The 18653-nt window shown below is 38.1% G+C and overlaps 1 protein-coding gene across 1 annotated transcript in view; it reads right to left on the reverse strand.

The window, feature by feature from the left end:
- The window catches only part of LOC138934856 (transcription factor hamlet), an 88783-nt gene extending 72178 nt beyond the window's left edge, over positions 1–16605 (reverse strand). Inside the window, exon 1 of the mRNA XM_070298986.1 lies at positions 15835–16605. Within this exon, the coding sequence (XP_070155087.1) occupies positions 15835–15871 (37 nt within the window). The 5' untranslated portion in view covers positions 15872–16605. The remainder of the gene's footprint in view (positions 1–15834) is intronic.
- Positions 16606–18653: the final 2048 nt, after the last annotated feature.

Consider the following 18653-nt stretch of genomic DNA (forward strand, 5'->3'; position numbering starts at 1 on the left):
CTTCATCTCCGCCTTCTTTCTCTCCTTCCCTCCTATCGCTCTCTCGCTCTTTCAAACCGCGAGTTTTTGTCTCATGTCAGACCGCTCGTTCCCAAGCGGAGAACAAACGACATGAAAGCGCAGCGTGCACACAAGTACATACCACAGACGCACACGCGCGTGCACGTGTAAAAGAGCGCATAAATATTCGGGGCTACGCGTAGGCGTGCGTCTACGACGTACGTGCACGCGTTTTAGCGCGTGCGAAAGCGCGTGTCTATTTCGCGAGAAATAAGGAGGGTACGCAACGAAAGAGAGAGAGAGAGAGAGAGAGAGAATTTTATTGTCTCTCGTTATTAATTCAAAAATTTGTAAAGGCCTCCAGATACATCCTCTCTCTCAGAAAAAATAATTTTTGTAAAATTTTGAAAATTATTTTTGATAAATTTTTCAAAACAAAAAATCGATCATTCAATACATTTAATTGTCATACTGATTACAGTGCTCCTGTATACATCTTGATGATTTTATTACTTGAATTAAGTCGCAGCTAATACTTAAAGAGCCGTCACGTGAGCAAGCGCATTCGCGCGGCCACTTACACACACACATATACTATATGTATACGTCCGTGAAACTGCGAGAGACCGACGATCACGATTCCCAGAGCGGGATTCAATTCAGCGCGAATAAACCGCGCGAATCTCCGTGAAGATAAGATGGCCGCTATTGAGGAGAGAATAGGAGACAGAGAGAGAGAGAGAGAGAGAGACGGAAAGAGAGAGGAGTGTACTTAGAAAAGGACATTCGAGAACCGCGTCCGGCGGAATCCGTCCGGCAAGATAATGAAACCCTCTTTTTTTTTGTATTAGTTACTCGATAAGCGACGGGATACTTTTTTTCTTGTCTCCAGAAAGAGACAGAGAGAGAGAGAGAGAGAGAGAGAGAGAGAGAGAGAGAAATAAACGATCACCGACACACATTTTTTTCCCTTCCTGAACGGCCAGTTCTCGAGCGTGTGAACGGAATCAAGCAATGGAAGAGATAAATTAAAATTAAATAAAATCTCGATTAAATTTATATATATATATTGTATATAAAAATTTGTATTTTTCAATTTAATTTAAAATATGATTTTCTCTTCTCTCTATTATATATTTTTTTTTTTATTAAATAAAAGTAGTACGATAGTTGCAATGTTCAAAATACAGGAAATCTGCGAACGGCGAGTAGAAAATATTCATTCCCTCTTCTCAATTCGCGATCGAGCGAATACCATGTAATCCGCAGACATGTGATCCGCGTTTGTAATCTAAGTCTAAGACTCCATGGCTCCGAGGAGCCATTTGTTTTATGAGTCGAGACAATTGAACGGCATTTAGTGGCCGACCGGACGATAAAACATGTATCTTTACGGCCTCGCGTTGCGACTTCTAACCATTCGTCCATCTTTGTATTTGTATATAAGCGCTCTTGCGATTGCATACATATATATTATATAGCAGAGATTCTTTTCTCTTTCCACAATATGTACATCTGCGATGCAACGGAAGAAGCCATAAACTAAGAACTAAATCGAAAACTGATAATCATCCTCGACGATAGATTTTACGTATATCAGCAAACAGCGATATAAATCTGTTTTTATTATTATTATTATTATTATTATATATTTGTTATTTCTTTTAAATAAATTAAAAAATTTATTTTTTGTCGTCTGTAGCAGACGACAAATTTGATTTCAATCGTAATTTGACACTGCTTTCTTTGACAGCTATAACAAGTTGATGTAAGACCAAACCGTGAAGTGACAAAAATGCTCTTTGCGTTTTGATAATATAAATAAAAGGAAAAGAATTAAGCAAAATCTCTTTCGAGCAAACGCGAGCGAACACGAATGATATTTGCACGTGTGCGTGAAACCCGAAGGGCAGAAAACGTTCGGACTTTGTTCCGAACTTGTTCCGATCTGCCGGACGTATTGATTTTCGTTCAGTTGTCATCCAAAGACACGACGACAGGTCGCAATAATAGTTGGGCGCGCGAAACGTTTCGCAGAAACATTCTCTGGATAGAGTGATCCAGAGAGTGACTGGTATATTATTGTAATATACTCTCGGAAAGGTAATTTCACACGATTGTCATCGGGACGGAAACGCGACGAACGGAACCAACAGTTATGCTCGAAAGAGACTAGGAAAAGATGCGAAACGTATAGATACACTGTAAATTTTTCTAAAAATTCAGGTATATTTTTGTCTGAAATCTGGATATCTGAAAAAAGTTTCAGACCATCTGCCTTAATCAGAGTCATATTTTGAAAAGTTCAGAAGAGTTTGTCTGATAATTAAAGTATGTCTGAAAATTCAGATAGTGTGTCTATCAATAAATTTTTGTTACAGTGTACGAATCCTTGAGAATTAAAAACCTATAATTTGTCTTCTTTTTCACTCCCCCATCTTCATTTTTCTTTATACAAAAAAAAAAAAAAATTATCTCTCCTCACGCATACAATTAATATTTTATAAAAGCACGTGCATAAAATTCCTAAATTTTCGCACAACGTGCAACTCGAGGAGGGACACTCGAAATCGAATTTCATCGCTGTTCGAGTATCTTTGACGCTTTAGAAGAGCATTACCCTCGGGGAGAGCACCGCGAGGATAAAATAGACGCAACAGTGGTGTACGTGCCTCGAAACGGCAACACATTTCTCTCCGCGGTTGTTTGTTTATGTTCCTTTGTCACTCTAAACCATTTTAAATATTACGTGATGCGTGGAGTCGCTCGAACCATCAGGATATCGGAGACAAAATATTCGGGCTCAAGTCTGTCACCCCATTATTAGCAACGCGAAGCGGAAAGAAAATTTCTCGCGTAATTAAAAGATAAAGTTTCAGAGCACACATCGTTATTCGATAATTTCTAAATTGATATTAGACGTGTTAAAAAAAAAATCGTCTATTAAAGTTACGTTTTATAGAGGGGAAATAATTAATATGAATTAAAAAAATGATGAAGAAAGAAGTTCTTGATTTCCCGAGTAGGTTCTCAGCATCCACTTCTTAACTCGCATAAGATCTCGGAAGCTAATGAGCGTACTCGTAATTATTAGTGTATAATAGAGATGGTATATAAGCACAACTCAAATTATGTAAATCAGAAGTGCTCTTGGAATTCGACGTGTAAGCTGTCGAAGAGTCCCTTGATGGGAAAAATGTTCGAAGAAATTATTTTAATACAGCATATATTTAAAAATATACAATTATAATTATATTAAGTATTTTTTAATTACCAAAAAAAAATTATTTTTCTTCAAATCATTTCTTTTTTATATCTTCCTAAATTAATTGCTGGGGGAGAATTGTACGTTCTTTTCTACGTCTATGTTATTTATGTTTCCAGAAGTGTAAAAGCGATACCTCTCTGACGTCACGATACCTAAACAATTGTTATATCGCTGCCGGACTGATCGTAAAATCGTGTCGCTATCGATAAATCTTTCAGATCTGTCTAAACACAATCTACATATGACCCTGCGCCAACGACTTTTTTCCAAAACGACTGAAACTCGAGATTCCATCGCGACAACATCGCAACATCGAATATCATTTTCCTAGACACATCATTTACTCGAGAATAAATGTTGATAAAAGTGTATTGTCGACAAAAAATAAAACGTGTAAACCTTGTGATTGGAATATTCGATAACGAATATCTATTGAAACTAAATGAATATAGGGGAAAGTAGGGTAAAACTCTGTTTTTTTTTTTTTCGTGATAAGTGCTATTATCTTTAGCTAACTCGTGTTATTGATGCCATCATTATTTTGAGATGAACCATGCCCACGTATACACGATATTACTTTTTTGACAAAAGTTCAAAATTTTCGGTCGAGAAAAGATCGATATTGGGACAACAATCGAGTCGTTATGGACTATTTCTAGACAGAGCATCTGCTTCAGTAAATCATTAGCATTAGTTTTGATCATCACTTTGTACGCCGGAATATACAACCGGAATATACAAAGTAAAATCATTTTTACTCTCTGGTTTTTTTTTTTTTGTAGAAAGACAAATCCAAAAATGATATCCGGTTTTAGCCTACTTTTCCTTACTACAACTTATCCTACGCAATAATCTTTTACATACTGTATATAATTTATTAGAATCCCCAATCCGATCATCGAGTATCGACAGAAAATTTTTAATAAAAAACGTTCTATGATATAAGAGAGAACACTGATAGGTAAGGTGGAATATTCAAATGAATGCAACCCTTTTTCGAACCGAGGTACATTCTCGCCCTAATCGCGAGTTACGTGATTTAGTAAAAGAGTAACGGTCGCGCGGTTGAAAGGAAAGCCCGTGGTCAGCCACTTTCCAATAAACGGCGTCACATGCGCGCGATCCTCCCGAGGAAATCAACGCGTAAATCACAAGCCATGCAATGCAGGTGCACAACGCGGTGCAGCCGACAACGTGGCAGTTCGCTAATGCGATAGACGTGCCGGACGAGGGAGGAGGAGGAGACCTCTCCCCCTCGTCATGTTAGAGGTGTACGCGGGGGTGGCTTGCGGTTGCTCGCGCGAGAACTTTTCCTCCTTCCTCGACATTGTCGCAGCGTCGTCGGACTAGAAGTGGCAGCGCGATGGTTGACGGAGGTGGCTTCGCCGAAGGTGGCGAGAGAGAGAGAAAGAGAGCGAAGGGGGGAAAAAAGAAGGAAATCTGTAGAGCTAATTCGCGTGCGAGATAACACGCCGACCGCGAGCGAGGTGGTGTGCGCTATCGTCGAAATGGTCTTCGTCGAGTCACGGAGGGAGTCGGTCAGGGCAGGGAAAGGCCACTGTCGACTTATGCCAGAGGGTGGTAAGATGATCTTATCGCGCCCTCTCTCCTTCCTTCCTCTCTCTGTCTCTTTCTCTCTCTTTACCTCCTTCCGTTAGTCCATCCCCGTCCCATTCCACAACCACACCCGCACGACCACTCTCGTCTTCTCCTCACCTTTTCTCCCTTACGGTAACTACCTTTACGCCCTCTCACCCCTGATGACAATATCGCGTGGCCAGTGAGATAACCGTTCATGTCATTCCTACATCGACTTCTTGGTCCGACCACGAGCGGCACGAGCGGCACAAACGTCCACCAGGACGTAGGGACACTTTTATGTTGCACGAGAGCCGAGTACACGCTCGCGAGGCCCGATTGTCATCGGGGAAATCTTAGCGCGCGTCTCGGGTAATACGTCGTCGATCGATGGAGGCACGAAAACCGGGAGTCTTATTAAATTACGCGACACACACGGCAGCCCGGTCGATCTTGCTCTTATTGTTAGTCACCCGATATGCTTGCTTTTTCTGTGTTTGAAATTGCGCGAGCATGATTTCGCTTAAGCATAAAACATCGAGAGAAGAAAAACGGAGAAGATCGATCGCGCGATTGATTTGACAGACATATATTGACTAGCATGGAACGTAAACATTTTTCGACTCAGATGTCGATCTGATCCCGAAACCTCTAGCCCAATTCTACAGTTCAGATCTCTCTCGTCAGCACAGGTGAAGAAAACGTTGACGGTGGTGATTTGTGGCGGAATGACATCGCGAAAAATCGAGACTCCTAGAGCAACGACGGACACGCGAGCCGCGCCAAAGAGTCGAGTCTCCTTCATAACTTGAAGACACTCTGGCATTTACAACACTTTGTCCATCGTCTTTTGCATTTCGTCAAACGCTTTTATCTGGGTACGAATCCGCTGACGAACGCTACAAAATTTCGTAATAACGACGAGTGCATAAATTTATGTAGATAAAAATAAATATAACCTTTCCATTAAATATCTTACAATAATTATACTAAATGATTAGTAACATAATAGAATACATCTTCCAATTAGAGACCCAGTCTATCATAGAAAATAAAAAAGATTAAATTTATTTAAAATTTTTTGAAAGTATATATATGGTGTCTAAAATATATCTTTCAAATTTTATAAAAAGATTAGCAAAAAATTGACAGAGTTGGAAAACGTTAAATAAGATAACGTGCGAATTTTGAATTTCGGCCGGCAAAATTTCAAACGCGTTTTTTTCAAAACAAACACCGTTTTCAAAGTTCATGTGACGGGTATCTTAAAAATTTGTGTCTTTTTTTTTTCAATGAAAGAGGGCTCTTTTTGGGGAGCATTGAATCTAAATAGAATTTAAAAAATTAATAATTAATATTTTTCTGGCATTTAAAAAATGGATAAATTTCAGCAAAATTGAAATATCTAATTTTAGAATGACACCGCTTTGTAATTTTTCAATTTTCTCTAATGAAAGTGCTTCATCCAATATTTCACAAATATATTCTACAGAATAAAACTAGACCGAGTCTATTCATTTCAGGCAATTACACAAGAAGCAGCACACTGTCGAATTATGCATTTTTACACACGGATAGAAGCTCTATTTAACAAAAAAAAGCTAAATATCCATGATTTAAAAATACTGACATAGTGTTTAACCATCAGTAAAAATTGTTTAAAAAATATTTAAAACGCCAAAAAATCAATATATTTCTAACATTCTTTAGATAAAATCTCTAAAAATCATCAATTTTTCATAGAATTAATACTCTATTGGAAACTTGACATACAATATAAAAAGGGATAACGTTAAATGATATTTATAGTATGTTTCGTTCGTGTGTGTCACGATTTGAATAAAACCTAGAGAAAACACGCGTGATTGATAAACAATTGCCATCACATCAAATGCAGTAAAACTTTGTTATCGCGAAAAAATTCACGACCCATTCAAACTTATACCATCTCTTAATCTTGAGATTTTTTCCTGGGATCGAGGCGCGAAAAACGTGAAAACTATCGACGCTTGCCCTCCGTCTATTAATATTCCCGGAGACGGCCAAGACGAGAGATACTCGTTCGAGCGGGGGACAAAACGACGAAGATCGTCGTTTAACGATCCCTCACGACCTCATGCGTGGACACGCGTGCTCATCCGCCACGGTCTTCTCTCTCTCTCTCTCTCTCTCTCTCTCTTCGGCTCTTTTCTTTCTCTCCTCCTGCCCGTTGTCCGTCCGCGTCGCCCTCGAGACTCGTTTCTTCATGGCCCTCGGGCGTACCGGGAATCGGTCGCGAGATAAAGGAGGACTTGGAGATTTAATAACCTCGTCAACAATAATGCACGCTGACACGACGCATTACGCGCATCCATTAGCGCGAACGACGACGTGGCCGAAGCGTGCCATCGTCGCCGATGCTAATTCTCCGGCCATTATCGACGCCATTATCGCTGCAGAAGCCAACGCGCGGCTAAATCTTCTCTACAGACGCGAATCCCGAAGTGTGACATCTCTTTATGAGTCGCGACGCAACACGAAACAACACACTTGGCTCTTACCGGCCAAGAGACTTCAGCCTCACTCCGTCTTCTCTCTTTTGTCTCCTTTGCACGTATCTTTTTTCCCGAAGGAATTATGTAGAAAAAAAATTGCAGACTCTAATCTTGTATCTTTCTATTAGGTGAGAAAAAAATCGCGATTATGGTTATTAATTTTTCTATTTTTAATTATATTATCTTTATTCGCGAACTTTATCGTATGTCTTATTTTAAGATATAGTGGGTACATATATTTGCTTGTTTTTAGAAATGTAAAACAAGTTGGATCTTTATATGTAAAGAGAGATAAATAAGTTTGTGAAAATTTACTTATAGGTTTATCGCGATGACGTAGAGCTGCCCGCGTTGACACGCATTAGCAATTTCACGACTCAATAGAGCAGAGTACAGTCCTTATTCAGGGGCCGCGTACATTAACTACTATGTAAAGCCAGCTTTATACGAAGTGTATTTATTTTATTCGCCAAATGCATAGCGAAATGAAATTATTCGACCAATATTCGTTTGACCAAAATAATATTATCATGTGGATGATATAAATTTTATCGACGTTAAAACTTTCGTATAATTGTATTTAATGATATTTAATTAATAATGGTATTAAATAAAAAATTCATTACGTCAAAGTTTCTTTGCATCTTTAGATGATCTATAATTTGCGACAAAATTCAAGATAGAATTCTATTTTTTTATTAATTTTATATATTTAAACTTATTTATTTTCTACTGTAGAAAACATTACGAATTAAATATCGTCTAAAGAATCCTTAAACAATGTAAATTTTAATTCATATCTTAAAAAATACAAATTTATAAAACAAAACAAAATATCCAGATTTTGAGGAGAAAAAAAAGCACTTTGTACATGAAATATTAGTCGCATTAAAAAAAAAGGAAAAATTGTATTTAAATATTCTTTCAGAAAAAGTTTTGTTTAAAAAGTACGATTAATATTTTATATAGAAAATGTTGTTCTCATCAGAATTTAAATATTTCACTTTATTTAATAAATTCGTATTTTCTAAAATATCTTATATTCAAATCTGCCGATTATTTAACATAAGCGCGCACGATTTTACGCAGTAAAATGATGACTTAACGATTCGATTTGCATTCGTCTTATTTTCTCCGCGTTTCTTTAAACAATCGTATCTGAACGCGAGACGTGGGATCGTCGAGCGCTGATTGGCAGAAATCGCGACGCCGAGCTTTAACGCGCGCGTATATTTGTCAAACAATTGACCTTTACGGAAGGGAAAGATTCCGACGCGGGAGAAAATGCGGGACGGATGTCTAATTAGATGATTAATCGTTTAATTGCGGAGTTGCGGGCAACAATGGCGCCTTATCGCCGCAATGCGTATCCCCAATAGCAACACTCGCTCGTTACGTTATCTAGATTAATACCATTCGTTGATATCGCGATGCAGATCTATCTCGAGGCAAACACGATCGTTTAGCATATAAAACTATACGGAAGAAAAAGATTGTACGTTTGTGAGATTAGCAATATGGAAAAAAAAAATCAACTACAAAATTGTATTATTATAATATTGCGCGAATAATATTATGTGAAATGCGTACTTTCTTGATCTAGTTTCGTATACGACGGGTTATATAAATAAATATTAATCTTGTATAATTATATACATCTTGTCGAAATTGATAGATAGAAAAAAAAATATTGTTGAATAAATTCACAAAATTAAATACATCGATGGATCGGAGACACTATGTGAAGCATATATTATTTCGGAAATACTACCGCACGATTGTTTATGAACGTCAGTGTTGAAAGCGTGTATGATACATATGTAACAGATCTGGCCGTCTCGTGTATTTGTACGTCATGCCCGATCGGCAACATTTGTTTCCAACCGGACTGATTGCATTCCCCGCCGGAAATGGTAAAACAAATGATAAGCGGAGGCAAAACGAACGATTAATTGATGACGGTAAATGCGCGAAAGAACCGGGAGGTACAGAGATCCGCGAGAATATCGGCAAACTTTGTAAGGAAGCGGGAAGTTTTTAAAGAAAAGCGTAAAGAGAGAGAGAGAGAGAGAGAGAATTCAAGTTGCCCACGTGGTGGAATGATCCACGTTCCAAGTTTCTGTTATCGGATTTTGCATAACTACACTCGGTTTTTCGACGAAGCGTTGTGTTGATATTTCAGCCCGCGTCGCTGGAATCGATCACGTCCGGCTCGCCAATGAGTGTTTAAGCTACTCTTTCAGAAGTGACGTCACATTGAATTAGAGTTTGCTATCGATACTATTGCGCGATTTGACGAACCCTCAACGGACGGTTTGTGTTCGGCATCAGTTTCATCTGCATCAGCATTTAATTCGTACTCGGGATATACAGGAATCCCCGATTAAATCGTATCAGTGACACATTGATATATAAAAGATGAGAAATATCTATAAATTGTTTAAATATAAAATTATATTTTATTTATTTCTTGAATTTTTTGAAAATATTTTTATATTCATTATTGGTTAGTTATATAATAATCATAATACAATTTTTTAAATCAAATTCGCCCTCTCTCTCTCTCTCTCTCTCTCTGTCAGAAAATTGCGCATCATGTAATTAAAATTCTAGAATAACAAGTACTATTTAAATTATTTTTTTAGATAAAAGACGCTAATAAATTTATAATCACAATTTATAGACATAATCCATTTCTTATGATTTCTTTTAGAGAGATTTAAATGTAGAACTTGAGATATAGTATCCTCTTTAGAAATATTATATCCGATGTTATCATTTTATCATGCATACAGGGATGGATCTTCTAAATTAAACACAAAACTGTCAAATGCTTGAAGATCAATAATGTTTCACAAATTTCCGAAGTTCGTAAAATTGGCCTACATTATTGGAAAATTTGTGTTTTCTTGTTAAAAAAAAATATGCCCCGGCTAAAATTTTTCCATTAAATATTTAACACATACACATGTTAATTTAAAACATGCATTGCCCCATTGCATTAATTAAACTCAAATTTTAAATTATTAAATCAATTAAAAGAAAGTGTAAAATTAACACAATGTACGCGTACTTATAATTTTACACAATAGATATGTTTCATATTACTAGTGATAGGATTTATCTGTTAAAATTTATAGAAAAAAATATTGATTTTACTATACTAATTGGAGTGAGAGTGACTACGGACCGTCAATAACATTTATCCGAGTTAATTTTATTTGATTAATTATAATTAAATTACTGTGAAGTTTGCATTCATTTTGTATTAAAATATTCACATAGTATTAGTGTTATTATTTTTTTACATATCCATATTATATTAAATTAACACAAAAATTTGAACCGTTTAGCATATATTAAATTTAAATCAAATTTTCCCCAAACAGTGTATAATAGATATAATATATAAGATTAAATCCCCAAGGATCAATTATCGATTTTAGTAACTGAAAAACCAAAATTCTCATTTGAAGAATTAATCATCGATTAATTGCTGACCATTCCTTTTACCATATAATCGATCAATTTAGATCCATTCTTCCTTATCAGATTGTATAGTATACATCATTATGAGAGATAGGGAAATCTTTTAAATATATTATATAACACATTTGACATTCTAAGATGAACGCGAGCGATCATATTGAGCGAGAGAAGACATCCTCAATTGAGTTCGTCTAATTGTTTGTGTAAGGAGAAGCGGAAGGACAGTAAGAAGAAAAAGAAGAAGAGGAGGTGGGATTCGCGGTAGCTAGAGTCTCCCGCAGGACGAGAATGGACTGACCTACCTTTAGGATCATCCGATCTATTCATACTTTTCATTCAAGTCGCGCTCTCTCTCTCAGGATGCGAGACAAAAGCCGGCGATGAAACAGAACTCCCACCCCCCCCCTCTCCCCTCTGTTATACCCCTCCCACGTACTCCGTGTGCGTTGTGTTTCTTTGGCTTTGTCTCCTCTCGGATACGACTTCCGGTGCCGCGCGGTTAGATGCGACTCTCAATGGGATGATGCGTCTTTCAAATCTCCTTTGCCCCCACCCCCTCCCCTCCCCACACCCCCACCCCCTCATTCTCCTCCCCCGCGGTAGGTGGATTCCGCGATTATTCCTGCGGATGCGTATGGTGAATGAGAGATAGACAGAGAAGGTATATCTCTTTCTTTCCGCTTCCTATCAGTTTCACGAATTTCCCTTGTTTGTCTCGCGAGCACAATGCGTCGTGCGCATCAAAGGGATTCGTTCGTGAATTTCGAACGAGACGAATCTCGAATTTATAATACACGTATGATTTTTATGAACATTCGCTGGATAAAAAAAAATAAAAATTATTAAAAAAAAATATATATATATATATATATTTTTTTTTTAATTTTGTATGAACAAAATTAAAATGTAAAAATGTAATGAGTATAAATAATTGTCGAACTTATAACGTATTTTCAATTTAATTTCATTCAAAAAAGATTCGGATGTTTTTTTTTAGATATTATTAAAGATTAATATTTAAAGTTCAATATTTTAAATGTATACAATTATCTCTATATATACCTATACATATTCCTAGATTTCTTTCTTTCTCCCTCTCAAGCATCATCTCGTAAAAATCACGTAACGGGGCGGACTATTGTTTCGGCGATTCGTGAGTCAAGCGTTAACGGATTTTTAGGTCTCAAAGATTATGGGATCCGTTAAGAGCGCATGTATACCTTTTCATAAACGAATCATCGAGCTGTGGAAAGGGAGTTTACTGTAATAACGTACGTTACAGTCTATACGTATTATGTAAAAATAGTTTTTGCATAAGATATTTAAATAATTATAAATAATTATATTTAAGTAATTTTATTTTGCATAAAATTATTAATAAAAGTCTATAAAAATAATCATCAAAATATTGTAGCTTAAATTTATTTTTAATAAAAAATTTATTTCTGATAAAAGATAAATCTTTAAAAATTAATTATTTTTTCTTTATTATAATGATTAACAATAACATTTTTAATAATAAATTTCTCAAAACTATATCAATGCTAAATTAATACATATATAGTGAAATCTATGGGAACATATTTCCCTTTCCCCAAAATTTATAACGATGCAATAAAAAACTTATAAACTTTAATCGATAATTTTTTAATTATTTCTTTAAAAATATATGTCACATTTGTACGAGAGATAATTCTGTTTATACGGACTTTGTGAAAAGTGTATTGCATTTCTATTTGTCGAATCCAGCGTGCGTTCTAACAGTTGGAGAAGCGCGAGGTTAATAATAAATTCCGCGCAGCAACATGCCAGAAATAAATGTGCGAGTCAATGGTTTCATGCGCTACTAGAAGCGAACTCTCCACGTCTCTCTCTCTCTCTCTCGCTTCCCATGCGGCGCGCTGTCATTGTTTCCTTCCGCGTTTCGAGAAAATATTAGTTGATAACTATACGTACAAACCGCACAGAGATATTCGTCGAAAATTTGCTCCACACCGCAGCATTCATGATATAATAATAAATTAACGACGAATCTTTTGTACGCCGATGCTGCGATGCTGCATTGTTAACCGTCAGACAAAGGGAGATCGATTTGTCACTTTTGTCGGACACGCTCGACGTGTCCAATATTTACTTCCTTCCAAAATTTTATTTCTCCTCGGTGGGGGAATAACGTCGATTCAAATTCCCACCGTGTTTGCGGAAAATCATGCGAGGAGAGGGGTGGAGGGGAGTGAGGGGGAAAAAGTCGCGAAAACCTTGTGCGTCGAGACCGAAGATGGGCGGGACTTTCCTGTAACGAGGTGGTGGAATGGCGAGAGGACGAGCACCGTGAGTGACTAGACAAGACAAACGGGAAAAGAGAAGGAATGGAAATATCGACGTTCCTGGTGCGCCAGCGCGAGGACCGCCTACTCTTCTTCTTCTTCATCTTCTTCCACCTCTTCCTCCTTCCTCCTCTCGCCCCCCTGGTCCCACGCTTCTGACACATCACGGACAACGACACGTTCGCGACGACGTTATCGGAAATTCGCATCGCGGTCGATCTCGTCAACGGCCAATCGGCGGTTTCCGACCTTAATGTCAAAATGACTCCTAGATATTGGGTACAATCTTGGTGATTGATAACGGATAATTTATACAAATTTCTAACGGCGTGTAATGGAAACGTATGATAATTTTTATTTAATTATAATGTTAAGAAGGAACTAATTACAGTTTTGTCGACGTAAAAATATTAAAATGTACCGTATTATATAAGGTGTTCCAGATTAATGAAACTTTAGGGTCTTATAAGAAATTGAATTTGGAGCAAAAAAGTTCTGATAAACGTAGATCCGGAAACGCTTCGTTAAAAAGTTATAGCTAATAAACTCTCTGTAAGTGATTAATTATGATCAAAATTTAATAAGGACATTTTTATGTTCGCATTTGTGCAATGTTTGCACTATGAATGTAGTGTTTTACACAAAAAGATCATTGAAAGGTGATTTTTTTCAAGTTTCTCCTTTTTTCGTTATTTTGACCTTAGTTTTTTTTAACGCTTTATCAGAATTAAATGAAACTGATGTAATTTAGTTTGTTATTTAATTATTCATCAGACCTATTTCGTTATTTTTTTCAAACGAATGTATGGTTTCGAGGTTATTTTTAAAAATCATCAAAAAAAAAAACATGATTTTTCGAAGTTTATCAGCTATAACTTTTTAACGAAGCGCTTCCGGACCTATGTTTATAGAAACTTTTTTGTTCCAAATTCAATTTCCCATAAGACCCTGAAGTTTCATTGATCTGACTTGGAACACCCTGTATATGCAGAGCGTTTGTCTCAAGAATAAAATCTCTGTTAAACAGATCTCGCGGGGTCTCGAGTTGGCCAGGACACGGGCTCGTTTTGCAACGACCAAGTCTTGAAAATGAGTTTTATATAGTAGTACCCCTCGCGCGCGTGTGCCATGATATATATGCTTTTATTGCCTCGTTAAATAAGTTCCGCGGAAAGACTCGTAATGTCTTCCGTTCTAGTACAACAGTTTCCAGGAGCGCGATGGAATCGAATTTCATTTCTGATCCCCTGTCTCGATCGTAAGGATTCGCATCGCATCGCATCACTGATTGAAGATTAATAAATCTATAAGTTAGTTATACTTTTATAATTTAAATTATAAATCAAATTAATTCAATTAATTATCCCTTTAGTAATAATTCACATCCATGAAATAATAATAAAATGGATGTTAATAACACGTAGTAAAAAATGAGATATAAATATACTGAATCTTTTATGTCTTACTGTAATGTGTAAATTGAAGAAATAAAGCTGATTACTTATGTAACGGAACATATATCTTACGTTGATTAATTTTAAATATTTTGTATAGCGGGAGACAAAATTAAATATGAAGAGAGAATTGATCGAAAAAACTAAAATTATAATTGCTTAAAAAAACAAAGGATATTATTTAAAATATATATGTATATTAATAATAATTTTTTTATCTGTGCGAGGAAGTGTGCATACTTCATTTGCGGCGCATCATGTGTGAGAAATTAAAAATTGCGACACAAAATTCCTTGAAATCCTTCTATAAATGCTCTTATTGCATCTCTAGCAATTTAAAGAGTAATTACAATCTCCTCGTCCATATATTCTTGTCCATCCGCATTTCCCAGCGTGTAATTAAAATTATAAAGCTCTATACGCGCGGGGCGCAAGACGGTGAAAACAAATATGGATCAATTATATTCGAGACAGAGAGTATATAATATAAAATATTATAAAATTATATTGTTCTCATTCTCTTTCTTTGCATTTCTCTTCAATCCAATCTTTATGTTTCAAAAAAATCATAGATTGTGTGCGTTATTCATTTTATGTGTACACATTTTATATTCTAAAATATTAATAATTTAGTAGTTTATACAAAAACTGAATAAATATAATGTTTCGAGAATAAAAGATTCAAAAATTTTTGAAATCTTTTATTAAAAGAATTTTTTAAAATGTGTATAATAAAATACATATTTGTGTATTCTTTTACGCACAGCTTTCCAAAAATAGAATTAAAAAGTGAAGAGCGAAATAGGATTGTATAATTATACACTTTCTTTCTAATATACAATAAAATATTTGTTTTTTCGAAATTTTATTTTTAAATATTTATTTATCAAAAGGATGAATAAATATGTTTTGAGAATAGAAGATTCTAAAATTTTTTAAATCTTTTATCAAAAGAATATTGTAAAATTTGTATGAGAATGTATGTTTGTGTAATTTTTGAGACGCCCAGCTTCTTGAAAATAAAATTGAAAAATGAAAATATGAGATTAACTATTTACACACTTTATATATCTTTCTGATATATATATATATATGTTTTTTTCTTTTGCGAGTCAACTTTGAAATATTTATTTAACGTAAGTCAATACTGAGTCGTTAATAATGATAAACGAAGAGCCACTCACCCTGTGCCAGTCTCCTCGCCACCGGCTTGGATCTCATCGCTGCACGACGGGTGGCGAACTCGAAAACAAAACACTAACTGTAAGAACGTCGCTGACGATCCTCCGAGCCATGCGAGTTTATGCACCGGTTTATTATCCTGTCGATCGGCCTCGGCGCTGTCCACCCCTTCCGGAACGTCGATCCTGGATCCTGTCGCGGCGAGCGAGTTGTCGCCTCTCACACTCTCGAATCCCGGTCGTCTCCCGGCGAAAGTGATCGAAGGAAGATCGCAGGCCCGCGAAGATGACTCTCGGAAAAGATCGGACTCATACCGGACACGCGTATATACCCGGACACCAACGACAGACCGAAGACACCGCGGAAGTGTCGCGGGGAGAATCGCGTCGCGTCCTCTTCCTCTTATCCGCTTATCCGACGGCGGTGAAGAGAGCGAGGAGGTCGATCGGTCTCCGTCCGGCTGGGATCCTGACGCGCGTCGGATCTGTCCTCCGACACGGCGCGGAGGAGGCTTCTCCTGTCCTTGGCGTCTCCTCCTCCTTCTCCACGATCCCCTCGCGCCCGACGCTCTCTCCCTCTCTATCACGGCGGCCGTCGGCCCAACTCCCCGTCGCCGCTTCTGCTTCCTCCTCCACCACCTCCTCCTCCCTTCGTTCTCTCCTCGCTTACGCCACCTCTGTCGTTACACCTCCTGCTCTTCCGCCCTCTTTCTGCCTCCTCTTCATGTCGCTACCACTACCACTGTCCGCGACACTACCACCGCGGCATCGCCGACGACGACGACGACGTCGACGACGCCTCTTCCTCCACCGCCTTCTACCGCCTGCCTTTCCCCACCTGCGGAGTCGACCTGGTGGTTTCCCCACCACGTAGGCGACCCGGCTCCGCTGTCCACCAATGATCAGCGGCTGTCTCTCCTCCGCGGTGCACACGGTAGCTCTCTCACGGCGCGACCTCTCGCCACTCCTAGGGCCTCTGTCCTACCTGCCTGTCTCTGTCGGCCGCTTACGCATTCCTCGTCGTCGGAGACGGGAGACGCTGCCGCCGTCGGAGGCCAGGTCGCGATCGACCTCTCGTATCTCGCGCCCGTCGATATAACGTACACCCTAAAGTAGGTGCCCTCGCGATCGATCGCGCAAAATTTGCCCTAGCTTCCTCTCTCATTCATGCCTCCCGCGCGATAATTGTCACCATTTTACTTCCAAGACCCTCGCGGATTCGGTCATGAATGAAAAGCCAACATTTGTTATTTGAATTGGAAGAGCGATTAAAAGAAATCAGCCTGCGGATCCCTTCCTTTAATGATTCACATGAATTTGCTATTGTTATAGACGCGATCTGATCGACATGGGATTAATTCGCGTGGTCGATACAGATATTATCATCAAGTAATCATTACATGCCTTTCTTGAATGTACTGTTTGCTAAAGTGTCATCGTTCGATTTCACGATGTCCGTGTAGTGTCGAATTTCCCATCTCTCCTTACTCTCTGCTCTCGAATTGTGCACTAGCATCCTGTTTAAGAACAGGTGTTCGCGCGCTCTCCCGTTTGCTGACGATGCTGATTACCGATCGACTTCGTGTCCAGCCGCTATCGCCGCCGATTGCTGACGTGTAGTCTGCACGAGCTCCCGAAGTATTCACCACGTGCACAGATTATAAACATTTTTGTTCGATAAAGGTTATCGCGCAGCTCGCCAACAATCCTGTCTCCAACTGCTACGCCCGACGAATCTTATCGATAATTTGGTAATTCAATTTGATAATTAATTTAATAATTATAATATAATTTATTTATAATATATTTATTTAAGAAAAAACAAAATATTTTTGCGATTATACTTTCATAAATTTTGTCGAAAAATTCTTTCTCTATCGCATGAAGAAATTTTTTCTTTTTTTTCTGTACATTATACTTTTTTATATTATTTTCTATTATATTTTTATTTTGTATTATATATCTTTTTTTAAAGATTCTTTTTCCGCAGTTTTCACAATGTGTAATCTAATTAATAATCATCGTTCTTTTCATTCTACTAAGCGTGATACTCGAAGAGCCAAATAACAATCATACAAATCAGTAGTTTAAATGAAAAAAAATTAAAGTACGCGAAATATCTTGTTACTTTCTTACGTAGTTGTTTATGTTCTGAGTCATTCTCGCGATTGTTACATAATTTACACGTGGTTGCGCACGAGGGCTGCCACGCTGTCTGCGAACACGTGGCAGCGGTATCGATCGATAATTCCAGTCGATGCCCGAAAACGTTGTCCTACCACGAGGTCTATCGTCACTGTGTGCTCGCGTATATATAATTTAACGGCGCGCGTTGATTATATCACGCCGTACGAACGATTTCCGCGAAACGATTTCGATCGAAGAGGACATCGTCCTTGGAAAGAACGCGCGAGGACGTGCAGGTCGGAGCTGAAAGATCCGAAGAAGGAACTGTCACGCGACGACGGCGACGTCGAATCTCGACGGGCGACTCGCTTCGCGCCACCGGCACTTCGACTTTGCATTTCTGGGTGCGTTTGCTCGACTAAGCGAGCCCTCCTCTCCGTCTTCGTCGCACCTGAACGGCGACCTCCGACCCCACGTACCGCTCGTTCGGCGCGAAACGCGCCCGCGCACCCTTCCGGGCGCAGCTCCGCCCTGCTCCTTGGTCCTTTCGGACCCAGGAACGGCTGCTTCTCTCATCCACTTTTTCCTTTTCCATTTCCTTTCGCTTAAATCCATCGTCATCGGCGATCGATGATAAAGAGAGAACTCTTATCATCTAAGAAAATTATCTTTGTCTCGATTTATCCCCCTAAATA

The sequence above is a fragment of the Polyergus mexicanus genome, unplaced genomic scaffold (assembly GCF_030449975.1).
Source record: "Polyergus mexicanus isolate NDT 795.1 unplaced genomic scaffold, iyPolMexi1.0 SCAF_7, whole genome shotgun sequence".
NCBI lineage: Eukaryota > Metazoa > Arthropoda > Insecta > Hymenoptera > Formicidae > Polyergus > Polyergus mexicanus.